At 40.1% G+C, this 27,674-nt stretch overlaps 1 protein-coding gene and 1 long non-coding RNA gene across 7 annotated transcripts in view; both read left to right on the top strand.

The window, feature by feature from the left end:
• The window catches only part of WDTC1 (WD and tetratricopeptide repeats 1), a 73,376-nt gene that overhangs the window by 11,088 nt on the left and 34,614 nt on the right, over window positions 1-27,674 (top strand). For all 6 annotated transcript variants that reach the window (XM_082347861.1, XM_082347862.1, XM_082347865.1 and 3 more), the window contains 2 exons: window positions 6,204-6,351; window positions 7,753-7,836. In XM_082347861.1, the coding sequence (XP_082203987.1) occupies window positions 6,304-6,351; window positions 7,753-7,836 (132 nt within the window). In that variant the 5' untranslated portion in view covers window positions 6,204-6,303. The remainder of the gene's footprint in view (window positions 1-6,203; window positions 6,352-7,752; window positions 7,837-27,674) is intronic.
• On the top strand, window positions 7,845-25,721 carry LOC309608685. Its single transcript, XR_014233062.1, has 2 exons — window positions 7,845-18,968; window positions 19,143-25,721. It is a non-coding gene; the product is annotated as an uncharacterized lncRNA (long non-coding RNA).

The raw sequence follows: 27,674 nt of genomic DNA, 5'->3' as shown, positions 1-27,674 counted from the left end.
GAGGATGTGGGGAGGGGGAAGGGTGGGCTGTGACAAAGTGAGAGAGTGGCATGGACATATATATACACTACCAAATGTAAAATAGATAGCTAGTGGGAAGCAGCCGCATAGCACAGGGAGATCAGCTCGGTGCTTTGTGACCACCTGGAGGGGTGGGATAGGGAGGGTGGGAGGGAGGGAGACGCAAGAGGGAAGAGATATGGGAACATATGTATATGTATAACTGACTCACTTGGTTATAAAGCAGAAACTAACACACCATTGTAAAGCAATTATACTCCAATAAAGATGTTAAAAAAAAAAAGAAAGTTTGTGGAAGGGATGGTGTTAAGTTCTAGGCATTTTAGAGCTCTGGGAATAGAATACCTTTTAGAAGGTGTAACATCTGCATAGCAACTCATATTTTCTTTATAACATTAAATCATATCTTTTCCTTTGTGCCTTAGGTATTTTTATATTTCTCATATTCCTGACTCCTAGAAACTGGCTTCCTTCTTCCTCTTTTCCATTGAATATCAGCTAGAGTTTGCCTGAAATATCCTGAATTACAAGTAAATGCCATTCCTAAACCTTTGTATTCTAGCTAGAGGAAGTTTTTATTGAGCTTTCACGTTCTGCCAACAAATTAGCCCTCAGTGTTATTAGAGCTTTAAGTGTGAAAATCAGGGTTTATTCATTAACTGTGCTATCCTTAGGATGAAGAAGATACATTAAAAGTTGCTTGTTGTCTGGGAATTCCCTGGTGCTCCAGTGGTTAGGACTCGGCACTTTTCACTGTGGTGGCCAGGGTTCAATTCCTGGTTGGGAAACTAAGATCCCGCAAGCCATGTGACTCAGCCAAAAAAAGAAAGTTGCTTGTTGTCTGTTAAAGTCCTTATTCTTCATTAGTGATTTCCCAGTTGTCTGTCTAGCTCTACTGTTATATGTTTAGTTTGTTTCCCCTACTGTCATTTTTGTGCTCTCTTCTAAGATGTGTGAATAAATGAGTATAAATAAAATTTAATTTATTATTCCATGTTGTTCCTTCTGAATTTACTGTCCTAGCTATTCATTTTGGTGTTTTGGTTAAATTAGCCTTTTTCAGTCACTCTTTGGAGCTCTGATTACAGTAGCCTTGGTGCCATTGATATACAATTAATGACAACTATATTGTGTGCTCTTGAAGAGACGGGTCTGTGTTCGGCTTGTTCTTTGCTGTATTTTCAAAGTTTAGCACAGTGCCTGGCAAAATAGGCATTGAAGTTTTTACCTTACGGATTCCTTTTTTTTTTTTTTTTTTTAATTTGGCTGCATCGGGTCTTAGTTGAGGCATGTGAACTCTTCCTTGCGGCATGCGAACTTTCAGTTGTGGCATGCGAACTTTCAGTTGCGGCATGCGAACTTTCAGTTGCGGCATGTGGGATCCAGTTCCCTGATCAGGGATTGAACCCGGGCCCCCTGCATTGGGAGCTCAGAGTCTTAGCCACTGGACCACCAGGGAAGTCCCCACCTTATGGATTCTTGAAGTCACTTATTTCCGTCTTTTTGCCCCTCAGCAGAACTGAGCATTATGTAATTTGCATACTGCACCAGAGATAGAAATCCCCTTGTTGTAATCTTTTCTAGTGTTTAATCATATATAATATATATAACTTCCTTTTGCCAATTCCAGTCTTTCATTCGTATCATTTCATATCTATGAGTTCTTTACTCTGTAGAATTGACTATTTCCTAACCTTCCTTAAAATAATGCTTTTAAAATTTGACCATGATTAAATCTCCTAATATTCAAATAACTTTTATTTATTGCTCTGATTATTTGTATTTGAGAGACTTTGGACTGAAGTGTGAAACTAGTTATGCCCCCTGTACATTTGAGCATATTTCTCTCCTGAGGTGAGCCTTTCAAATAATCTCTGCTTAGAAGTGTTTCCAGTTATGCTTGTCTGCCTCTAAAAGTTTGTGGAAAGGCACTGTTGCCCTTACGAGAGGAGAGGGTGGGTTGTGCTCCAGAATGAGCTATCTGCCAGTGTGCTATCATTTCTTCTCAGGATGGGAATGGAAATGTTTACCAAAATACCAACTGAGCAGTAGTTGTGTTAAATTTGACATTTTGGGCTTTAAACCTCTGCCTACCAGTCTGATATTGTTTTAAATCCCAGTTTCCATTTTACCATTTACCTGAATTGTAATGGTTTTTGCTTGCCTGGTTTCTCTGCTTTTACCTCCCTTGTTCCTTTTAGTATTTCCAAGCCACACACCAATATTAGCTAAAGTCCCTTGCCTTTTTTTTTTTTTTTTTCTTTTTTTTTTGGCCTCGCCATGCGGCTTGTGGGATCTTAGTTCCCCCACCAGGGATTGAACCCGTGCTCTCGGCAGTGAAAGCGCCGAGTCCTAACCGCTGGACTGCCAAGGAATTCCCTAAAGTTCCTTGCGTTTGATTCTTTGCTTTCTTAGTATAGGTACTGTATCTTTCATCTCATTATTCCCCTGTGTCAAGCACAGTGCTTGGTGCTTGGTAAAAACTCAGTTTATGTTTTAGGAAAAATAATGAATGAGTAGTGACAAATTAGTTGGCTCTTTTGGGGATTCTCGTAGTGATCATTACTCTAGGAAATTACATACCGTAGTAATTTATTCATATATACGTAGTAATTCAGAGTATCCATACAGTTCTGGGTTTGAGTCCCGGCTCCACCTCCAGTTTATTAGCTGTGTGACATTGTGAAAATTGTCTCACATCTATGACTCTATTTCTTCATCTATAAAATGATAGTAGCATCTACCATACAAGCTTTTTGAACTAATCTTAGCACTAGTTGTCTCTCTCCTCAGAAGTGTATCCCTCTAGTTCTTTGCGATTTCTTGTCATTCACGGTTCAGCTTAAATGTCATCTTCTCAGAGAGCCCCTCTGTATCAGGCAGGATTTGTAGTTGTAAGCAGCAGAAACCAATTCTAGCTGATTCTTGAAAGGATATTAGGGAAACTCACAAAATATCAGGGAAGGCCGCAGAGCAGGCTTGAAGAATGGGCTGGAACAAGGGAAACTGGTTAGCATCCAGGACCCACAGCCAGAATTATTCACAGAACCAGTCCATGAGGTCACTGCTGCCACTTATATAGCTTACACCACCACCAGCTGACTGGACCTTAATGGCAATTATAGCACCTCTTTTTGCCAGCATGGACTCTCCATGGTCCTCTGATTCGTTGACAGCAGATCCCAATTAAGGTCTGGGGCTCATGTGTCTGTTGGCATAGCCTGGGCCATATGCACACACTCTAGGTGTAAGGGAGCCTCAGAAAGAGAATCTTGTCTCCACCATTCTCACTTCATAGTGAGAGGGCGCTCTGCCTCCCACCAGACTCGTTAGATGGGGAGTTCCCAAAATACAGGAAGGGAGTTCACATGCTGAGCAGCCAGAAAACTCCAAAATACACTATATTTTCTTTGACCTCAAGTCTAAAAGTAGCCCATCAATCACTCTCTGATCAACTTGTTTTATTTTCATCATAGCTCTTTTCACTACTGGATATATTCTTATTTTATTTGTATTATTATTTGTTATCTATCCCCTCCTGCTAGAATATAGGTACCATGAGAGTAAGGAACTTGCCTATTTTGTTCACTGCTGTATCTCCTGGGCCCGGAATAGTACCTGGCATATAGTAGAAGCTTCTTGTGTTCACCTGTTAAATGAATAAATTAATGAATGAATAAATATAAAGCACTTAGCACAATTCCTGGTACATAGTAAGTACATAATATTTGGCAACTTACTATTTCTTAGCAGATAAAAGTATTTATATTCTTTTCAAAATAAAATTAAAGAAAAAACTTTATACTTACATTATTTTATTTGACCTTCCCAGTAATCTTCCAAGGAAAAGGTGTTGGGAGTAAAAAATGAGCCTTTTTCTGGTGAAGCATGCATGGCCCATTCAGTGTTTGTTCCAATGCTTCCTGTGCCTGTGAGTGACCCGAATGAGGGCCTACTTCGAGAGGTTAAGAGACTTGACCAAGGCCACATCACTGGTCTTACTTTATATCAGATATACTCACTGACTTTGGTGTTTTCCATTGTAATAAGCCTCACCCCATATTATTGGTGATTGTGGGGCAATTACTGTTATTGTTTTGGCTTTGACCATTATATCGCAAATCATAGCCATAAACACAATTGCAGGCCAATGCTTAATTTATGTCAGTTTGTTCAAATTCATAATTTTAATTTGATGGCCAAGGGCCCCTGGAAAAGCCATTGTGGAATTGTAGTTCTCAGATGGCATCCCTGAATGTTCTTGGTGCTTGTAGGTTTTGTGAGCCTAAATAGTGCCAGTGACTTCCATATATCCCTGTTAATGCTCCCTAAGATGCAATGCTGGGTGGCTTCCACACTGTAAGGGAAGGTTCTTGCCCTTTTAAGAGCTTTTAATCCCAAAATAGACCATGGAGGCATAAGCCCCAAAGAACTCGAGCTGAATGGGAACATCTAATCAGGCAGCAAGTTTTTTATAGTCCCACTGTGTGCTTAGCACTAAAGGAAAAATAAATCTGCAATAACATAGTGTTTATAAATAGAGTCTCCTTTTGTGGTTAAATGCCAAAAGGAAAGGAAGGAGTCTGCTCACAGCTCAGGTGGAGAAGGTTTGGTTTTTGGAGGGTGTGCTAGGAATCTGCAGGAGGCCAGCTGGAGGAAAGCCAGGACCAGGAGATCCAGAAGTGGCCTCGGGAGGTCCTGCTGACTTGGGAGGGTTGGCAGAGAGGCCTGATGGGCCTTACAAGCCATCATTAGAGGGCCATCATGGAGAAGGAAGACTAGACCTCCTGTGTGACTCCAGAGGTAGAAACAGGACCAAAAGGTGGACATAACAAGAGGCAGAACTTTCTTTTAAAACATAGTGGTTTAAAATGTAAAATAGATAGCTAGTGGGAAGCAGCCGCATAGCACAGGGAGATCAGCTAGGTGCTTTGTGACCACCTGGAGAGGTGGGATAGGGAGGGTGGGAGGGAGGGAGACGCAAGAGGGAAGAGATATGGGAACATATGTATATGTATAACTGATTCACTTTGTTATAAAGCAGAAACTAACACACCATTGTAAAGGAATTACACTCCAATAAAGATGTTAAAAAAAAACCAAAAAAACAGTGGTTTATGTTTTTCTCTAGTGGGTTTTTTTTTTCTGATTGTAAAATAAAATTAATGTGCTTTTATAGAAAAAATTTGAAAACATCAAAAAGTAGAAGGAAAAAATCAGTCATACTATTTATTATCCAAAGATGGCAATTGTTATTTTTTATATTTCCTTTTTTAAACATAGCTGTGATAATAGTGTTTACTGCAAAAGCAAAATATAAACATTTGACATGATGTAAGCATTTTTCCTTCATAAGTAGCATTTCTAATGCTACATAATATCATATGGCTATACATTATTTAGCCATTCCTCTATCATTGGAAACTTGGGTGGTTTTATTTTTTTTGCTTTTACGAACTCTGTGATGAATGTGCTTCAGTATGGAACTTTTTTATTTCTCATATTTTGTGCTTTCTTATGGCAAATTATCAGAAATGAGATGACTAGGTCTTTCTAACAGAGTTGTATGATAAAGGAATAGTTTGCTTAAGAAGTTCTGAGTCTGAAAGCCTACATATCAGGGTATTGAAGAAGGATTTCTTTATGTTTGACATGGTCACCATTACATTTCCTGTCCGCTCTTTTATTCTGTGCATCTGTTAGAGGGTTGAATATTCTGTTTGTGATACTGATTTGGTTTTGGGGAGAGCCAAGCTGAAGGTCAAGGATTTTGAAGCATAATTAAAAGTTTCAGACTGGTTGCCACAGATGCATGCTGAGCAAGTGAAACTTGACATCCTTCTTGCTGTATGCCTTGTTCTTACTTTGGGATGTGCTTCCATCTTCCTTCGTACTCATGTCCACACACACACACCCATTTTCTAGAGAAGCACACATGACTGACTCCTTCAGTGTTTGTTCCAGTACTTCCTGTGGCTGTGAATCATTGTCTCTCCACCCCCCAACCCCCTTCACCCTCCAGAGGTTCTTCAACACTATGGAGCAGGGCCAGCACACCATGTCATAAATCACAGGCAATAGCCAGTTTACTGGGTGGGCTGGTGGGCTATTTTAGGGGTGGAATCAGGGCCCTGAAGCCACCTTACTCCATTCTCCAAGGTTTGATGATTTTTTCCCCCCAGGTAATTAAATGTGTGTCTTGTGGACCTGGGCTTGGCTGGAATGCTCAAGGGTCCTGAAGATCCTTCTATAGCTTCCTTCTGTTGAATCCATTAAGAGAAGATGGCAAAAGTCAACATAACTAGAGACCTCATCTGTAGGCAGATAAAGGTAAGCAACCCAGACCTATGAACCAGAGCATGAGGTCCTTTTTCCCCACAGATTCATGTTATAGCTGAATAAACTGAGGACTAGAGTCTGTGACTTGCCTGAAATCACATAACTAATTAGTGGCAGACACAGGACTAGAACCAAGGTCTCTTGACTCTGATCTTCTTTTATCCAAGAACATGGAATCATGGAGACTCCTCTATCCAAGCACTTGTACCTGGGCTGCTGAGATTGATGGAGTCTGGTGAAGGAGGGGAGCATGTACGTGCACATCTGTGGAGGAGGCGGGGTGTGCAGCAGAAGTAAATAGAGCTTCTTCATGTTGCTCTGGCTGCTCAGTTGTACATATAACAGAACCTGGGGGAGTCTTAATCCCAGTTTAGCTTAGACTCTTTCTTCTCTTCTTCGAGGGTCTCCTATACCAAAGCCTGCACCTTTTCTCTGCAGTTTGTACCTGGAAGACACTCCAGTACTGTGAGATGAATAGATGACTGGGCAGTCAAGCTCATTTAGTGAGGTAGCCCAGGCTTTGTCAGCGAAGCCCTCAGTAAAGGAGCACAGGTGTTTAATGGAGGAGATTCAACCAAGACAAGATGTGCTTTTGAAGTAAGAACCCCAGGCTGGGGTCAGGAACTTAATCTCACCACTGCCCTAATTAACTACCTATAAGACTTTAGTCACTTTACCTTTGTGTGCCTCAGTTTTCTGTTGTTAAATGATAATAATGTCTGTCTGCCTGCAGGCTGATCTTGAGAATGAAATCCGAAAGAACCTGAGAAAGTTCTTTGTAAAAGTTAAGTGCCAAAAATCTTTTAAAAATTAAGTGGCATGCAGCATAAGCTGTGGTCACCATCCAGAAGGATTGAGTGTATGCCTCTACATGAGCCATGTACCTGGTTCACGTTAGTCTGTGTTTTGTATATTTTCCCCTGCATCCCTAAATCCTTTTGCAGCTTTGTCCATTTGTGGGGGTTTTTGTGTGTGATTTCATTAGGCTGAGTGGCCCCAAGGGCAAGGACCAATTCCTAGAGGCACAGAATCATAGAATTGGAGGGACCATGCAAGTTATTTTTCTCCTTTATATATACCCCACAATATGTGTCCTAAAGATGATGCCCACCTTGTCTAACCTAAATATGGAAACATTCCCTATTTGTTGTTTCAATTTTTTTTTTTTTTTGGTAACCCAACAATTACAACTTAGTCCTTAATTATATCCTCTCTTCTATCGACATTATTCTCTAATCCCTGCCCAAGTATACTGTAAGCTCCTGCAGGCCAATTTCTTGTTCTCTTTTCTAGCTCCTGTGGGGCCCAGCACAATGCTGCATATGTAACAGGAACATAGTAAATCACGTTAAATTGAATCAATGAATCTATGAGTTTGTTTCTCTTCCCCAGGAGCGGGGTGCCCTGAGCTTTGAGCGGCGCTACCATGTCACTGACCCCTTTATCAGACGGCTGGGCCTGGAAGCAGAGCTGCAGGTAAGAGATCCAATTTGCACCCTAGATACAGATGACTGGCTCTCCATTCTCTGCCTGCAGAGAATCCTCTTTGCACTATTCAAGGCATAAACAGTTTTTCTCTGCAAGTCATACCTGAAGGTTACCTCTCCTTTACAGCGGTTTTATTAGGCACATAAATCTGAATCAAGATTAGTGATTGACATGGTCACACACAAATTGTTTTTTCGTCATATTATTTCCTTTGTGCTTGGAAAAAGACTATTGAATTTCATAACACTGTTTTTACTATTGGCTTGGACAATAAAGATTCTTACCTTTGTATAGGAATTTAGAGTTTACAAAGTGTTTTCACACACACACACACACACACACACACACACACACACACACTTGGATTTTAGCTTCAAAGAAATGCTGTGGGTGGTATATAGGAAATAGGTATTTAAAAAAAAAAAAAAAGGTTTAGAAAAACCAAGCACCTTGTCCAGTGTTGTCCTGTCCAATCCATGGGGAGTCAGGCCTACAGTCCAGATGTTCAGCTTTTTAGTTCTGTCTGACACAGAAACACTCCACAATGTTAGCTCCATTCCCTTTCCTTCCTCAAGACCGTGTTTTGAATCCAACTTTTAGCTGTCCTATCCAACTTAGTGTCATCTGCAGGTTGAATAAGAATTCTCTTTGGTTCCTTCACGTTTGTTTGTAAGTAATTATGTTGATCTTAGAAAAAGACTAGAAAGAAATTCATTGCCTACTAACAGTGTTATCTTGAGTTAATGAAATTATAGATGATTGTTATTGCTTTATTTTCATTATAAACTTTTATCCATTATAAAATATAACTACATTAATAGTAATATGGAAAAGATAAGTAAAAATTACTTGTTATTCCCACCTCCCTAGTATAATTACTATGTATATACTTCCTTTTATCTTTTGCATATTTTTACATAATTGTAATCATACTTTACATTGAATTTTGTATCTTTTCTATAATAATCCTTTTCTCCATGTTACCAAGTGGTCTTCACAACTTTCACTTAAAATTTTTTTTCTGACTATATAAGTAGTAAATATCATAGTAGAAAATATGGAATCGACAGAAAAATATAGAGAAGAAAACAAAATCACTTTTAATTCTACCATCCAGAGATAAACATTGTTAATGTTTGGTATATTACTTTCATGTATTATGAAGCAGAATGCTAGTTAAGAGATGGGCATTAGCGCTGAATAAATTTAGTTTCAAGACCTATCTTCTCTACAGCTATATAGCCTTGTTCAAGTTACCCTTAGTTTCCTGATCTGTAAAATGGATCAATAACTGAGAATTGTTGTGATGATTAAATGAGATGATTTTTGAAGTGCTTAATACAATGCCTGGATCATATAAGCTAGTTCAGTAAATAACAATTATTATTATGTCTTCCAGTTTTTTTCATGCTTATGTAATTTTTTTCTACAAAGTGGAGCTCATACCATTTACACAGTTTGCTAAACCCTTTTATACTTTTATGTCATTATTGTTTCCCCATACCTCTAAAAAGTCTTTGAAAACATGATTTTGTAAATATATTGTATTATTTATCCTTTACTCTATTTTTTTGAATTTCTTTCCATATTTCCTTGAAAAATAAAGTACATGCCTTTAGTGCAGTTGGAGGTGGGGCATGGAAGGTTTTACCTCCAAGGGGACATTTGGCAATGTCCAAACAGTTTTGGCTGTGAAAACTGAAAGGGTACTACTGGCATATAATTAATAGAGTATAGGGATGCTGCTAAACATTCTATAATCATAGTACAACAAAGAATGTGCAACAAAGAATTATGCAAAGCCCAATGCCAATAATGCCAAGGTTGAGAAACCCTGCTCTGGTGGATGCTGAGTAGACAGTTCTGGCTGGTCTTCTCCTTTTAGCTGTGCCTCCACCCAACCCATATTGTCTCTACTATCTCTTCCTGGTTTTGTAACTTTGTCCACAACAGACTTGGAAACCTCTGTGAACACAAAACAGGATTCTAGCTATTATTTCCAAAGATTTGGCACTCAAATACAAAAATATGTTAAGGTGGATGAACTGTCTGAATTTGCACTTGGCTGAAGGCCACCTTGGCCGGGACCTATAGTAACAGTGCACAATATGAAGGAATGCCCACAGATTTAGATGTTAAAACAAAGGCCTAGTTTGGACTTCCCTAGTGGCGCAGTGGTTAAGAATCCGCCTGCCAATGCACGGGACCCAGGTTCGAGCCCTGGTCCAGGAAGATCCCACATGCTGTGGAGCATCTAAGCCAGTGTGCCACAACTACTGAGCCTGTGTTTTAGAGCCCGCGAGCCACAACTACTGAGCCCGTGCACGTAGAACCCATGCTCCGCAACAAGAGAAGCCACCGCATTGAGAAGCCCACGCACCGCTACGAAGAGTAACCCCCACTCGCCACAACTAGAGAAAGCCCGCGCGCAGCAACAAAGACCCAACACAGCCAAAAATAAATAAATGAAATTAAAAAAAAAAAGAAAGACCTAGTTTAAATCCCAGCTTTGCCACCTGTGAGGCTTAGAGAAGTGAGAGCAGATGGAAAGAAGACTGGGAGAAAAATAGGTTTGTGAGAGAATCGGGGTTGGACCTGTAAAGTTTGAAAGCCTGTTGGATAGCTTTGTGGAGATGTCAGGTAGGCAGTTGATGGTCCTAATCAGGGGAGAGCTCTGGACTATAGGGAGAAATCCGGAGACTTCAGCGATCCACGGAGCCTTAGAGAATAGGGTCCAAGACCTAGCTCTGGAGATACTCCAGCTTTCAGAAATTGATTACAAGCTAAGGAGATTAAAAAAAGTTAACCACGAAAGAGAGTCAGTGAAGTAGAACGGAAACAAAACCAGGAGAGTGTAAGGAGAGTATTTCAAGAAAGGAGTGGTCAGTTCTACTCAGTGCTTCTGAGAGGTTGAATAAGTGAGGACAAAACAGTGACTGTGGTCTTGACTAGAGCAGTTTTATTGGAGTGGTGAGAATAGATACTAAATTGGAGGGGTTGAGAAGTGAATTGGAGGTGAAGGAGTACAACAGCAAGTAGACAACTCTCTATTTAAAAAATTTTTTTTAGAGAATTCCCTGGCAGTCCAGTGTTTAAGACTCGGCGCTTTCACTGCATCAGCCTGGGTTTGATCCCTGGTTGGGAAACTAAGATCCCACAAGCCACACGGTGCAGGAAAAAAAGAAAAATTTTTTTAAAGAGGGTGATGAAAATTTATTTATCTATTTAGTCAGTTATTACAAACTTTTCCCCTAGATGAAAGGAAAGATAGGATGTAAGCAGTAAAAAGGGTAAACTGTTGCAGGAAGGGGGACCCCTTCCAGGGCCCGAGAGTGGGGTCTTATCTAACACTCAGAAATGAATTGTCCAAGGAGACACACATGCTGACAAAGCAAGAGACTTTGTATTGGGAAGGGGTGCCTGGGTGGAGAGCAGTAGGGTAAGGGAACCCAGGAGAATTGCTCTGCCACGTGGCTCACAGTCTCAGGTTTTATGGTGTTGGGTTAGTTTCCAGGTTGTCTCTGGCCAATCATTCTGACTCAGGGTCCTTCCTGGTGGTGTGAGCATCACTCAGCCAAGATGGGTTCCAGCGTGAAGGATTCTGCGAGGTTGGTAGGACATATGGACTGGCGTCTCCTCTCTCCTTTTGACTTCTCCCGAATTCTTCCAGTTGGTGGTAGCTTGTTCCATGTTCTTTACCAGGATCTCCTGCTGTAAGATAAGTCATACAGGTGGTTACTGTTGCCCCTGGCCAGGGTGGGTGGTTTCGGTCAGTGATTCCCCTAACAAAACTGTAAAAGATACCTTCTCTTGCTTTTCTACATCTACTTCTCACCTTTCTTTCTTCGGCTAACTACCTGGGCAGCTGACTTGCACAGATGTATCAATAGTCTCTCTTGTCATCTATCTTCTTGTTGGCTTTAACCAATGAGGAATCATTTCAGGAGATTGGAAGAAGAAGGACAGCTTTTTTTATTCCCCTCACTGCCATCCTTCAGAATCACTTTATTTTGTTTTTGTTTTTGTTTTCCAGCTTTATTGAGTTGTGTTGACAGTTCTTGAAAGACCTTGTTTACAAAAGGAAGCAGAGAAATGGGGCAGTAGCTGGAGGGGCCTTTGGGATCAAAGGAGGGATTTGTAAGAATGGGAAGAAATACTAGAGGTTGTTTGTATGTTGATGAGAGAGAAAGTGGTTGCTGATAAAGGATTAGGACAGAATAACTGAAGGAGCCACATCCTAGGGAAGGTTGGAGGGGATAGGATTTAGAGTTGAAGCAGAGGGCTTGGCCTTTGATAAGTGCGAAGACATTTCTGTCATTGTTACAGGGTCTAGTAGGTTTGGCGAAAAAAGAAGCAGAGACTGGGATAAAAACTGGAAAGTCATCATAATAGTCTATAGTAGCAGTTCTCAAAGTGTGGTCTGCAGACCCCTGGGGATCCCCATGACCTCTTCAAGGGAATTCATGAGGTCAAAACTACTTTCATAGTAATACTAAGACATTATTTGCAAAACAAAACTAAAAAAAAAATAATAATAATTCGTTTAAAAATTTGCGAAAAAAAAAGTGGTAAAACTACTGTTATTTTAGCGTGAATCAAGGCAAGTAGCATCAAAGTCATTGAATTATTTACCCCATGCATTTGCAGTGACCCCCCCCCCAAAAAAGCCAGTCTTACTTAAAATGTCCTTGATTTTTACATCAATAAAATAATACAAAAAAACTTATTAATTTTAAATTTCAACCCTTAAATACAGATCTCTTCAGTATTCTGTATTATGAGGTGGGAAGAATCCATAAAGTACTGCTGCTGCATACTGAACTCTGACAGTTGTCTTGAGGAAAAGCACTTGTTCAGTTGTTTTGAGTTGCAAGCTCAACTGGACATTTTTTTCATGGAACACCATCTGAAAGAATGGCTAGCAGATGAAAACTGGTTATTCAAGTATGGGTATTTGGCAGACATTTTCTTTGAAATGAATGAAGTAACCTATCACTTCAAGAAGAACAACTGACAGTATTTGTTGCCAAGGATAAAATTTGAGCTTTAAAGCAAAGAAAAAAAAAAAGAATATAGGAAAACTTGTATCTCCCACCATGAGCTTGATAGCCTCTCAGTACTTCTTAAAAGTCTTTTTGATGAGATCTGTAGTGATATTAACAAATGTCAACTTTATTTTATTGTTCAAATTCAGTGAGTCCTTTTTTTTTAAAATAAATTTATTTATTTGTTTGTTTATTTATTTATTTATTTATTTTTGGCCGCATTAGGTCTTCATTGCTGCACGTGGGCTTTGTTTAGTTGCATCCAGCAGGGGCTACTCTTTGCTGTGGTGCGCGGGCTTCTCATTGCGGTGGCTTCTCTTGTTGCGGAGCACAGGCTCTAGGTGCGTGGGCTTCAGTAGTTGTGGCACGCTGGCTCAGTAGTTGTGGTACGCGGGCTCTAGAGTGCAGGCTCAGTAGTTGTGGCGCACGAGCTTAGTTGCTCCGCAGCACGTGGGATCTTCCAGGACCAGGGCTCAAACCCGTGTCCCCTGCATTGGCAGGTGGCTTCTTAACCACTGCGCAACGAGGGAAGCCCCATAAGTCACTGTTTTGAAAACAAAGTCACACATCTGTAAAAGACCCAGGCCTAATGTAAAATCAACTAATGTTTGTTTTTGTATTTTTTATTTATTTTTTTAAGTTTTGGCTACGTTGGGTCCTCGTCGCTGCATGCGGGCTTTCTCTAGTTGCAGCGAGTGGGGGCTACTCTTCGATGCGGTGTGCGGGCTTCTCATTGCGGTGGCTTCTCTTGTTGCGGAGCACAGGCTCTAGGTGCGCAGGCTTCAGTAGTTGTGGCACACAGGCTCAGTAGTTGTGGCTCACGGGCTCTAGAGCGCAGGCTTAGTAGTTGTGGCGCACGGGCTTAGTTGCTCCGTGGCATGTGGGATCTTCCCGGACCAGGGCTCGAACCCGTGTCCCCTGCATTGGCAGGCGGATCCTTAACCACTGCGCCTTCAGGGAAGCCCAAGATGTTTCTAATATCTAATTCTTTCATGGCTTCAGAGTATTGTGTTGCATGAGTGTACCATAATTTAAATTGTCCCTGTTGATGGATATGTAGATTACTTACAGTCTTTTGTATGTACAGTATTATTCCTTGCAACACCATTTGGCATATGTGGGTGTATATTTTTAGAATAAATACCTACAAATGGAATTAGTAGTCAGAGAGTATATCCATCTGTGATTTTAATAAATATTAACAAAATTGTCTTTCATGGAGTTTGTACCAATTTATACTCTCATCACACTTCTTCAATCTTAAACATAGTGTTCAACAAACATTTGTTCTCTCCCCAACCCCAACCTCTTCTCCCTCACATGTCCATCATTATTCTGAGAAATTTCACAAATGAGTGAAACATAATGTGCCAGAGAGATCTCAACTTGGCTTCCTAAGAGAAATGTAGTCTAGGCTGATACCTGAAAGATGGATGGGAGGAGCTAGGTAGATTTGGGGGAGATAGGGAGAGAAAAAAATCCTAGGCTGGGGGAATAGCATATGAGTGATGCAAGAGAGAGTAGAGGGTACTTGGCTCAAGAGACAGATGGTCCCAGGATACAAGTGGAAGAAGGGTGATAGGTGAAGTTGATGAGGTTGGGATGTCCATAATGAAGGATGTTGTAAGCTGTGTTGAAGACTGTTGATTTTATCCTTAGGGCAGTGGAGAGCTATCAAGTGGTCTTTACCATGTGAGCAATATGATCACAGTTAAGGTTTTTGTTTTTGTTTTTTTAATTAAAATTGGCTTCAAAATGAAGATTGCAGAAGTTTAAAATGTGGACAGCTAGACCACTTAAGAGATGGTGTCAGTGATTCCGGAAGAGGTGATTGATTACTTGAACCTAGATCATGGTAATTTGGATGGAGAGAAGTCAGTGAATTTGAAAGACATTTAAGAGGTAGAATTAACAGAATTCTTAGTGACTGAATGTGCAAAGTTAGGAAAAGAGAGGAGTCAAGGATGAAAGTTAAGTTTCTATTTGGCGGGGTAAATGGTAGTATCATTCACAGAGTTAGGGAGCACTGGAGAAGGAATAAGTTTGAAGGAAAAGATGATAAGCTTGGTTATGGATGTTCCGGAGCTATAGGCCCATGTGTTGTCTAGTGCTTTCTAGTCAGGTAGTTGGAATACTTGGGTCTGAGCTTAGGAATGAGGTACACACTGGAGATGTTGATTTGGGAGCAGTGAGCAGCATATACATTGGAACAATGAAAGTGAGTTGTGATTGCCTTCGAGGAGTGTGTATAGTAGGAAGAAAGCCTAGGATAGAGCCATAAAGAACACCAATATAAGGGCCAGGTGGACAAAGAGTATGCAAAGGGTATCAAGAAAGAGCAACTAGGGCTTCCCTGGTGGCGCAGTGGTTGAGACTCTGCCTGCCAATGCAGGGAACACGGGTTCGAGCCCTGGTCTGGGAAGATCCCACATGCCACGGAGCAACTAGGCCCGTGAGCCACAACTACTGAGCCTGCGCGTCTGGAGCCTGTGCTCCGCAACAAGAGAGGCCGCGACAGTGAGAGGCCCACGCACCGCGATGAAGAGTGGCCCCCGCTCGCCACAACTAGAGAAAGCCCTCGCACAGAAACGAAGACCCAACACAGCCAAAAATAAATTAATTAATTAATTAATTTTTTTTAAAAAAGCATTGTTTAAAAAAAAAAAAAAAAAGAGCAACTAGAGGAATAGGAAGGAAAACAGAGAGGGTCATGCCACAGAACCCAGAAGAAGAAAGTTTCATTGAAGACGAAGTGGTCAGCACTATCAAATACCACTGGGGACCAAGTAAGATAAGGACTGAGAAGTGTCCCTTTGATTTAGGGCAAGGAAGCCATCATGGTCACCATGGCAAGGGCCATTTTTGTGGTATAGTTAGAAGTGGGTTGAGGAATTATTGGGAAGTGAGGAAGTAAAAATACCCAGTATAGACTACTCTTTCAGTATGGTTATGAAGGGGAAGAGAACTGGAAGGCCACAGCTAGATGTGGATTTGGCATCAAGGGAGGACTTTTTTTTTTTTTTTTTAATTTTTTGGCTGCATTGGGTCCTTGCTGCTGCGTGCGGGCCTTCTCCAGTTGTGTTGAGCAGGGGCCGCTCCTCGTTGCGGTGCTCAGGCCTCCCACTACAGTGGCCTCTCCTGCTGCGGAGCCAGGCCCCAGGCATGCAGGCTTCAGCAGTTGTAGCACGCGGGCTCAGTAGCTGTGGCTCACGTGCTCTAGAGCACAGGCTCAGCAGTTGTGGCACACGGGCCCAGTCGCTCCGCGGCATGTGGGATCCTCCCAGACCAGGGCTCGAACCCGCGTCCCCCGCATCGGCAGGCGGACTCTCAACCACTGCGCCACCAGGGAAGCCCAAGGGAGGACTTTTTAGATTAGAGAAACTTGAGCATGTTTAATCCCAAGGGGAAAGAATCAGTAGAGAAAGGGAAAGTTGAAGATACAGGAAAGCTAAAAGATTATGTGGGGTTCGGATTTTGTCAGATGAAGGTTGCAAGAGAATGACTGTAGTAATGAATCATGGAGTTTTAGGGGGATGAGAAGGAAGTAAAGACATGAGGTAGCATGTAAGGAGAGAACAGAGTGACTGACTGGACTTGGAGGACTTGTTGAGGATAAGAATCATTGAGGAATGATATATATTGTCTTTTTTCACTTAACTAATATATCTTGAAAATCACTCATCAGTTCATAGAGTTCTTTTTTTTTTTGGCCTCGCTGCACAGTTTGTGGGATCTTAGTTCCCTGACCAGGGACAGGACCCAGGCCCACAGCAGTGAAAGCGCTGAGTCCTAACCACTGGACCACCAGGGAATTCTCCACAGAGTTCTTTTTCACAGCTGCATAGTAGTCTAGTGTGTAAATAAAACAAGATTAATCAGTGAATTTCCCATGTATGGGCTCTTAGAGTTGTTTCTAATAATTTGTAATTACAATGCCATAATGAATAACCTTGTACCATATGTATTTTAGTATTGCTAGAGATATATCTTCAGGGTAAAAACCTAGAAGTGGGAGTGCTGGCCAAAGAGTAAATGTATATATGTGGTTTTGTTAGATATTGCCAAATTTCCCTCCGTGGGAGTTGCACCATTTAGCCTTCCTGGTAGCAATGCCTGAGAGTGCCTGTTTCTCCACAGCTCACCGACAGACTAGGGGGTTAAGCTTTTGAATTTTTTTACCATTCTAAAAGATGAAAAATGGTATCTCAGTAGAGTTTTAAATTACATTTCTCTTATGAGTGAAATAGAATATCTTTTTCATATATTTAAGGGCTGTTTTAATATAATTTTGCCAAGTTTGGTGTAACAAAGGAGGGAGAGTAAGAATTTATATATGTACCTGCATATTTTTACAAGCACAAGCATAGAATGGATAAGCAGAAACTAATGAAGTTGGTCACCTCTAGGGGATAGAAGGCATAAAGTGGAGAGGTAGAGAAAAGGGAATAACCCTTTTGGACCTTTTTGTAGAGTTTTTAATTTTATAACCACTTTGAGGTTTTACACATTCAAAAAGTAAAATTAAGTCAGCAGAGATGGGGAAAGGGATGCCACCTAACTCAAGTGATTTTCGACACAGTACTTTGACTATAAATACTCTTTGTATGTATTTTAAAGACAAGCTAAAGAAATCTTGATTGAACTCTAGTTAGTAAATTTGTCATTTGTAGTGGTATTCCTATAGCAATTCTGTAACTATCAGTATTTTGTGTGTGTTGTAGAATTGAGCAAATGAGTAAATATGTCAGTGTTGTTGGGATAAATTTATCAGTTAATATATAATAAATATAATATTTATAATATTGATATAATATACCAATGTTGTTCCCTTCTCACTATGGGAGAAGGGAAATTCAGATATGGAATAGGCAAAAGAAGAACTCTGAGGTATTGGATTGGAATTAGTAGTATCTGTATGAATTCATGGTTGTTTGTTTGTTTGTTTTGGCTGTGCCACATGGCTTGTGGGATCTTAGTTCCCCGACCAGGGATTGAACGTGGGCCCCAGCAGTGAAAGCGCCGAGTCCTAACCAATGGACCGCCAGGGGATTCCTGAATTCATGGTTTAAAAATACATATATTTTAATATAAATTTTTATATTATTTCCAGCTCTGTCTTCTGAAAGGGTCCAGAAGCAATGATACCTCAATAGCCATGAGTTACTGGTTTCTAAATATCATTCCCCACTAGAAAGAACCAGGGGTCCTTGGAGGAATAACTGATTCAGGTCTGGGACAGCGAGTGTACGAGATGAGCCTACAACATCCTGTGGCAGAAGATCAACAGAAAGTAAAGAAATAAAAATGACAGGAACATATCATAAGGACACAGAAGCCAGCTTGAAAGGCATGCTACTGGCCAAACCCATGACAAGTCGAGCATCAGGATGAATAATGACAATAATGAATTAAAACCCACTGAATAAAAAAATACCTGATTTTGCACTGGTAAGAGAGAGAGGGCGAGAAAGAAGGAGGGTGGGTGGGCAGAGAGAGAAAAGCACTTCATTCTAGTAGATTGATGACCACTAAATGAAGAAATGATAAAGTTGGAAAAAATCACCATTTTATAACTGTCACACCACATCATACCAGTAATTGATTCAGGCAAGAATAATCAATGAATGATTGAACCATTGGGTGAAAACTTGACGGTGGACAGGATGTTTGCACAATGTAGAAGTATTTCCTCACAGATAGCAAAGGGGAAAATAGTAACATTAGAGTGGAGAAACCTGGTAGATACCACCTTAACATCAGGTGACACCTGATAGTGTGCACTGAGGAGGACACAAAATCACCTAGGTGGTATTTCTGTCAAAATGCATTATCTAAAACTAATCACGAGGAAATAATCAGACAAATCCAAACTGAGAGACATTTCTCCAGAACAGCTGACATATTCTTCAGAAATGTCAATGTCATAAAAAACAAAGGACTGAGGAACTGTTCCAGATTAAAGGAGACTGAAAAGAAAATGACAACTAAATGCAGTGTGTGATCCTGGATTGGATCCTAGATCAGCAAAATCAAAGGGATAATATTGGGACAGTTGGTGAAATGTGAGTATAGACTGTATATTGAATAATAATTGTCAGTGTCAAATTTCCTGACACTGAGATTTAAGTATGTAAAGGGTCCTGAAGTCTGTAACTTATTCTCAAATGGTTCAGGAAAAAAGTGTGTGTGTGTGTGTGTGTAGAGAGAGAGAGAGAGAAAGAGGAGAAGGATGAGAAAAAGGAATGTTAGCAGTTAATGAAATAGGGGAAAGGTATATATGGGTGTTTTTGTACTATTCTTGTACATTTTTATATGTTTGAAATTGTTTCAAACTAGAGAGTTAAAAATGTTCATTAAGAAAATATAAAGAAGTGTTGTAGTGGCAGCAACTGAGTAAGAGAGCCTGAAGGGAGGTTGAGATTAGAGGATTTAAGTTTAATGTTGATTAGGGTAATTCTAAGGTGTTCTGGTATGTAGACCAAACCACTTCTCTATATTCCTTGGACATCTTTGCTGAGCATTCCACAGCACCCTTTAGTTATATGCACTAGCTCATCTTGTCTCAGTGAGTTTTATTGTCATAACCAGACAGGAGCCAAATATCCTGGGATTTCAGTTTGTGGCCTGCAGTCCTCACTTCGGAGGCAGGGGGTACTTGCTTTCAACATCCCTAGGGTTTTCAAAGTCCACCTTAAAGTTCTAATCTCACTTTGATCCATTCTATTTCTTCCACTTGTGGGATTTCTTGGCATGGTGTTAGGCATTAACACTGAGAGGTAGAGGGAGAGGAAAGTAACCTCACTTTACAAATAAGGAGAGTAAAACAGCACTTCCAAGGTCACATAAGTGGTAGAAATAAGATTAAAAAGATTTATTTCAGGCCTGTCTGGCTTTAGAGTTCACATTCTTTCCAGCTCAACCATGTGTCTACTTTTTTAAAGGGCTTAACAAATAGTTCTTGGCTTGGTGGGTTTATTCTCTTGCCTTATTAGTTTTCTTAATATTGTCCTTAAACAAGTTGAAAACATTATATGTCCCACCTTCACAACTGGCTTGATGGCTTTTTTGTTTCTTGTATAATTTGAGCATAAATTCACTAGAAACAAGTCATATCAAACTAGATTGGTTTTCTTTTTTAATGTAATTAGTATGGTAGACCAGGGCAATTTCGTAGTGTAACCTAATTCTAACAAAGACTTGTCAGAGTTTTATTACAATATCAGTTGAGAGAAGTAAATTAGATAACAAGTTCATCAAATAGCCTGAAAGAAAAAGGTGGAGCAGAGATCTGACTTTGTGAGAGATTTCAAGAGCTATCCTTTAGATCAGGGGTCAGCGAATTATGACTTGCAGGCCAAATCCAACTTGCCACCTGTTTGTTGACTTAGTTTTTTAAGTTCATTTTTATTTTATGTAAGTGTACAATTCAGCATTTTTTTGTTTTTTGTTTTGTTTTAGTATATTCACGAAGTTGTACAACTATCACCATTACCTAACTCCTGACATTTTCATCACCCCAAAATAGAAACCCTTTTAGCAGTTACTCCCCATCCCCTACCCCTGGCTCCACCCCTGGCAACCACTAATCTGTTTTCTGTCTCTATGGATTTTCCTATTCTGGACACTTCATATGAATGGAATCATACAATATGTAGCTTTTTGTATCTGACTTCCTTCACTTAGTATGATAATTTCAAGATTTATCTATGTTGTAGCATGAATCATACTTCATTCCTTTTTATGGCCAAATAACATTCCATTCTGTAGCTATACCACATTTTGTTTATCCACTCATCAGTGGACATTTTGCTTGTTTCCACTTTTTGGCTATTATGAATACTGCTGCTGTGAACAATTTGTGTACAAGATTTTGTATGGACATATATTTTCAGTTCTCTTAGTTATATACCTAAGAGTGGAATTCCTGTGTCATATGGCAACTCTAGGTTTAATTTTTTGAGGAACTGCCAAACTGTTTTTCAAAGTGGCACCACCATTTTACATTCCCACCAGAAATGTACAAGGGTTCCAGTTTCTCCATACCCTTACCAATACTTATTATCTGTCTTTTTTTATTATAGTCATCCTAGTGGGTGTGATGTGGTATTTCATTGTGGTCTTGATTTGCATTTCCCTAATGACTAATGATGTTGAACTTCTTTTCATGTGCTTATTGGCCATTTGTATATCTTCTTCTTTGGAGGAATGTCTATTCAGATCCTTTGCCCATTTTTAAATTGTTATTTATCATTTTATCATTGAGTCATAAGAGTTCTTTGTATGTTCTAGATAATAAACACTTATCAGATATGTGATTTGAAATTTTCTCTCTCATTCTGTGGGTTTTTTCAGTTTCTTGAGAGTGCTTTTGACACACGAATTTTTAATTTTCATGAAGTTCAAATTATTTTTTTTCTTTTGTCACTTATGCTTTTGGTGTCATATTTAAGAAACCATTGCCTAATACAAGGTCACAAAAATTTACACCTGTGTTTTCTTCTAAAAATTTTATAGTTTTAGATCTTATGTGTACATCTTTGATCCATTTTGGGTTAATTTTTATATATGGTGTCACGTAGAGGCCCAGCTTCATTCTTTTGCATGTGCATATTGTTATTACAGCACCATTTGTTGAAAAGACTATTCTTTCTTTCATTGAATTGTCTTGGCACTCTTGTCGGAAATCAGTTAACCTTACATAAATGTAAGGGTTTATTTGTGAACTCGTAACTCTATCCCATTGATCTAAATGTCTGTCCTTTATGTCAGTACCACACTGTTTTGATTACTGTAGCTTTGTAGTAAATTTTGAAATTGGGAAGTGAGTCTTCTAACTTTGTTTTCTTTTTCAAGATTGTTTTGGCTATTTTGGGTCCCTTGCGTTTACATATGAGGTTTATGTTCAGCTTGTGAATTTCTGCAGAGAAGGCAGATGGGATTTCGATAGGGATTGGGTTGAATCTATAGCCACTTATTTTTATAAATAAAATTTTATTGGAACACAGCCACACATTCATTTATGTATTGCCTATGGCTGCCTTAGTAATTCAGCAGCAGAATTGAGTAGTTATAACAGAGACCGTATGGCCTGCAAAGCCCAAAATATTTACTGTCTGGCTCTTTACAGAAAAAGTGCCAACCTCTGCTTGAGATGATGGAGTAAACTTATGCTCTGAAGCACCAGAGGGCAGAACCTGGGAGTCATTCATTAATTCAGTCATATGTTCAAGCATATATTGAGTGCCTACGATATGCCAGAAATGTTCTAGACTCTGGGAGATGAATATAGCAGAAAATAAGACAACATAGTTCCTGGCCTCATGAAGCTTCTTGCTATGGCCTATATGACACCCTTAGAAGATTGCCTCTACTCACCTCCCTGAGCTTATCTTGCCTTACTCTGTCCCTTTTATCACTATGTTCTAGCCACACTGGCCTTCATTCTGTATCTACAGCATACCAAGCCCGTTCCTACCTTTGTACTTTTTCTTTCCTGTGCCTGGCATGCTTCTCCTTCTCAGCATTCAAATTTCTCCTCAAACATAGCTATATCAGAGAGGCTTTCCCTGACCACTGTATCTAAAGTATAACCTTTCACCATGTTTTATTTTCTACATAGCGTTTATCACTATCTGAACTCATTTTATTGATTCCTGTGCTTATTTTTTTTCTCTCCCCCACCACTAGAGTTCTCTCTCTTATTTAGCACTGAAGCCTTTGCATGTATAAGAGTGCCTAGCATATAAAAAATAAAAATAAAATCAGTCAATCAAATAAAAAGATTGAATGAATAAAGAGACTTTGCAGGGATAGACCGCAGATATAGGTCAGCATAAGGAAAAACTTTCTGACATGAGTTATGGTTGTTGACCTGCCCCACTATATTTATACTTAGATTTTTAGCTAGAACATATAGAAGTTGAAATATATTTTAAATCGTTCCTTTTCATGACTTCTAGGAGGATTTTTCCTTCCCCAGTAATCATAGTTCACATCAGGCTATACTATAAGTCTTGAATTATCATGGTGCAAGGGAAAGAACATACTTGGATTTGATTTCCAGTTTTGCTACTCAGCTATCACAGTGCTTTACGACTGTTGAATTGGTTCCCACAACAACCCTATGAGGTTATGTGTATTATCTCCTTTTTTAGAGATATAAAACCTGAAGCACAGAGAGGTTAAAGAACTTGCTCAAGGAAACAGCTTGTGAACATGAAAACACATTAACTGTCCTTTATGGACAGTTTAATGGATTTTGAAGGGTAATTATGTGAAGCAATTAGGACAGGGCCTGACACATAGTTAAGCTAAGTTTTAGTTATTCTTGTTACTCTTACTGCTCCATTTAGTAATTCTAAGGCACACTAAAATTTGAGAAACCATTGAACTAAGTTAAAGAAGCAACAAAAGGATTTTATGGAGATGTCTGGGTATTCAGATCATTCTGCCTTTAAGATAACTGTCAAATTATTAAGTGAATGGAGAGCAAGTGAAGAATTCTCAAGAGTTTTATTTGCATTCAGGACTCACTCCATTCTGTCATATTACAACTATGTAATCTCAATACATGCTAATAAACACGTGTATTGTGAAGTTTAAATGGATCGATATACACAACAGCTTAGCACTTACCCTGGCATTTAGTAGATGCTTAATTAATGTTTGCTGGATTTTCGTCTAAATCTTCCTTGCTCAGACTCATACTCACACTATCAAGGAGTTATAGAGAAGCACATGGCCATCTGTTTCCTCTCTTTCCGAGTTGGCATTTCCTGTGGAGGGTCCACTGAACATCTCTAGAGCATTGATCTTTTCAGTGGAACTTCATTATACAAATGTTTAGGTCTGAAGTCAGTGGGTATGTTAAAGATGTATGTGATTTGGGTTGCAGTTAAGAGAGGGCCCTTACATGTATCCATGCAAACTGGGCCACAGTTGTCTCCAGGCTGGACTATGTCCTCAAAGATCATTTAAGCTTGCTCTTAAAGCCTGATGCTCCTGCCTTGTGGGTTTTTTTGGTACCTCTCTCCTTCTTCTGTTATGGTAGACCTTAGTCTCATGTCGCCATAGACATGGACCTGTCTTTGTTTATTCTACTGTCTATTCCCTTTTCTCCCAGTGCCTTATACATAATGGGTGTGGAATAAATGAGTTGTCTGTTTGGTCAGAGCTTAGGGTAGCAATTTAATAGCTGCAGAAATAACCCTTTAGAAAAAGTTAGTAAATAGGAAAGAGTCCAGCTGTTCAAGATGTATACCCTTTGTGAGTATTCTGGCCATGTGGAGGGGTCTTTGAGAGTAGGATCTGGAAGAACACACAGAGGTTGGCAAGAGAAGATACCTGAAGATGAGTTCCACGAATGGGAGCCAGCATTTACAAAAGTGTGCTAGGCACCTTGCATATATTACATCATTTGATCTCCACAGTGATCTTGTCAGGATGACATTATTATCACCTCCATTTCCCAGTGAAATATCTGAGGCTCTGGGAATCTTAAGTGACTGCCCATACACCTAGAAAGAGGCCAAGCTAGAGCTGAACCCAGACTGTTCTTTCACTTTACAATTCTGCCTCATATGTGTGACCCAGCTTCCTCTTGTAAAAGAATTGCTGTAACAATTCTGCCTCATATGCCTCATATGTGTGACCCAGCTTCCTCTTGTAAAAGAATAAATCTGGACAAAAGGATATCCAGTCCTTTGGGTTATGCCAGGATACACATTGGTTGGCAGACTTCCTAGCTCTTTGCTTCTCTTTTCTTATTCCCTTAATGCAATGTGTCCCAACTTTTTCCCTTATCAAGAATGACTTTTATTATTTTTTTCCCTGTAGGTCCTACATTTTGATAGATTGTTGTCTCCTAAATTGTACTAATTAATAATGTTTCTTATTTTAATATACTTCTCCACACCGTGACTGCTCAGCAGAGCTCCTGAGTAGCATTGGCTATACCTAACATTACAACACAGATTGTATATATTTCCAGTCAAATGCAAAAAATCATGACTTTGTGCCTAGTCTGGGTTGCCCAGTCACCTGTAAATATTCTTTTCCCACTGGACTTTTAAAATACATCAACTCGGGACTTCCCTGGCGGTCCAGTGGTTAAGAATCTGCGCTTCCAATGCAAGGGGCACGGGTTCGATCTCTGGTCAAGAAACTAAGATCCCACATACCGCATGGCACAGCCAAAAAATAAATAAATAAATAATAAAATAAAATACATCAACTCACCAAAATTGGAACTGATCTAAGTGTACAACACTAAGGTAGAGATGAATATGGTTTAACCTTTGGAGGAATATTCTATAACCATTTGAAGTGATGCTTATGAGATCATAACAACATGGGGAAAGGCTAATGTTGTAAGTTTGGAGAAGAGGAGGAGAAAACAAAACCTCATCAGCTCCTCCAGAGGACAGGAGACGTGTCTGTCTGGCTCAGTTGTGTCTCTCTGATCCAGTACAGTACTGGCAGGCACATAGCAGGTGTTTAAGTTTTGAGGGAAATACCCCGAAATTTAAAAAGGCAAAATGGGGCTTCCCTGGTGGCGCAGTGGTTAAGGATCCGCCTGCCAATGCAGAGAACACAGGTTCGAGCCCTGGTCCGGGAAGATCCCACATGCGCCACAACTACTTAGCCTGCGCTCTAGAGCCCACGTGCCACAACTACTGAAGCCTGCACTCCTAGAGCCCATGCTCCGCAACAAAAGAAACCACCACAATGAGAAGCCCACGCACCGCAACGAAGAATAGCCCCCGCTCGCCACAACTAGAGAAAGCCCGCGCGCAGTAACGAAGACCCAACAACGCAGCCAAAAATAAATAAATAAAATTTTTTTAAAAAGTAGATTGTAAAATAATATTTAAAAATTAATTAATTAATTAATTAATTAAAAAAGCAATATGGCACCATAGTTAAGAGCCAAGCTCTGGAATCTGTCAGACATGAATTCACATTCTTACTATACTGTTTATACAGTATGGGGTATTAACCTTTTCCTCATCTGAAAAATGAGAATAGTGGTGGTGTTTCCATCACAAGGTAGTTGTAAAGTTTACCTCAAAGCATAAATGAAGGGCACAATATTGTTCCTGGTAGATGGTGAGATAGCACTTATTATATATCAGCTACCACTATCACTATTATTATTACTACCTTTTTTCTTCCCTCTCTTTACTGAGGTATGATTTACATGAAAATAAAGTGCATAGGTCTCAAGTGTTGAGTTAGATGAGTTTTGGCACTTGAGTAACTACCACCCACGACAAGATAGAGAATACTTCCATCACCCTGGAAGTTCCCATGGTGCACTTTCCAGTCAGCACTCCTACCTCAGAGCAACAACTTTTTGGCTTCTGTCTCCATAGATTAGTTTTGCCTGTTCATATACTTTCTGTAAATGGAATTATATAGTATACATATTTTTGTGTTTGGCTTCTTTTGCTTATCATAACATTTTTTGAGTTTCATCCATGTGGTTGCATGTATCTATGGGTAGTTCCTTTTTATTTCTGAGTAGGATTACACTGTATGAATACACTACTTTTGTGTATTCATTCTCCTGTTGATGATCATTTGGGTTATTTCCAGTGTGGGGCTTTAAAAATTAAAGCATCTATGGATATTCTTATACCAGTCTTTAGGTGGACAAATGTTTTCATTTCCCTTAAGTAAATACCTAAGGAATGGAATTGCTGGGTCATAGGGTAGATATAAGCTTAACTTTATTTATTTATGTATTTATTTATGTATTTATTTATTTTTTTTTTTATTTTAAGCTGCGTTGGGTCTTTGTTGTGGTGAGCAGGCTTCTCATTGTGGTGGCTTCTCTTGTTGCAGAGCGCAGGCTCTAGGAGCGTGGGCTTCAGTAGTTGTGTCATGCAGGCTCAGTAGTTGTGGCTCACTGGCTCTAGAGCGCAGGCTCAGTAGTTGTGGCGCACGGGCTTAGTTGCTCCGTGGCATGTGGGATCTTCCAGGACCAGGGATCAAACCCATGTCCCCTGCATTGGCAGGTGGATTCTCAACCACTGCACCACCAGGGAAGCCCATAAGCTTAACTTTGTATCAGACTGACAAACAGTTCTCTAAGGTGATGGCAGCAGTGAGATCTCTTTTTTTTTTTTTTTTTTAATTTATTTTATTTATTTATTTTTGGCTGCACTGGGTCTTTGTTGCTGTGCGCGGGCTTTCTGTAGTTGCGGTGGGCGGGGGCTACTCTTCGTTGTGGTGCACGGGCTTCTCATTGCGGTGGCTTCTCTTGTTGTGGAACATGGGCTCTAGGCACGCGGGCTTCAGTAGTTGTGGCTCGCTGGCTCTAGAGCGCAGGCTCAGTAGTTGTGGTGCATGGGCTTCGTTGCTCCGCGGCATGTGGGATTTCCCAGACCAGGGTTCGAACCCGTGTCCCCTGCATTCGCAGGCGGATTCTTAACCACTGTGCCATCAGGGAAGCCGTGAGATCTCTTTTTAATACAGGTGGGAATAAGGGCGACATGTGAGGTAATCCAGCACAGCCAGAGAAATACTTTGGAGTCATATGGACCTGGGTTCCTATCCGGGCTCTGGTGTTTACAATTTGTGTGACCCTGGCTAAGTTATTTAATATCTCTGAGACTTGGTCTCACCTGTAAAAAGGGAGTGATAATGAGATCAGGTATATTAATAGCTAGTATTCTACCTAGCAGTGGCATGCCAAAGTGGGGGCAGTAGTGCAGACTTGTAAGGGGGTGCATGGTCTGTAAGGAATTTAAAAGCAGTAAGAAAACCACCTAAAAGTCC

This window comes from Balaenoptera borealis, assembly GCF_965194805.1.
Source record: "Balaenoptera borealis genome assembly, chromosome: 1".
NCBI classification, from domain to species: domain Eukaryota; kingdom Metazoa; phylum Chordata; class Mammalia; order Artiodactyla; family Balaenopteridae; genus Balaenoptera; species Balaenoptera borealis.
This window is presented reverse-complemented; position numbering and strand designations above follow the sequence as displayed.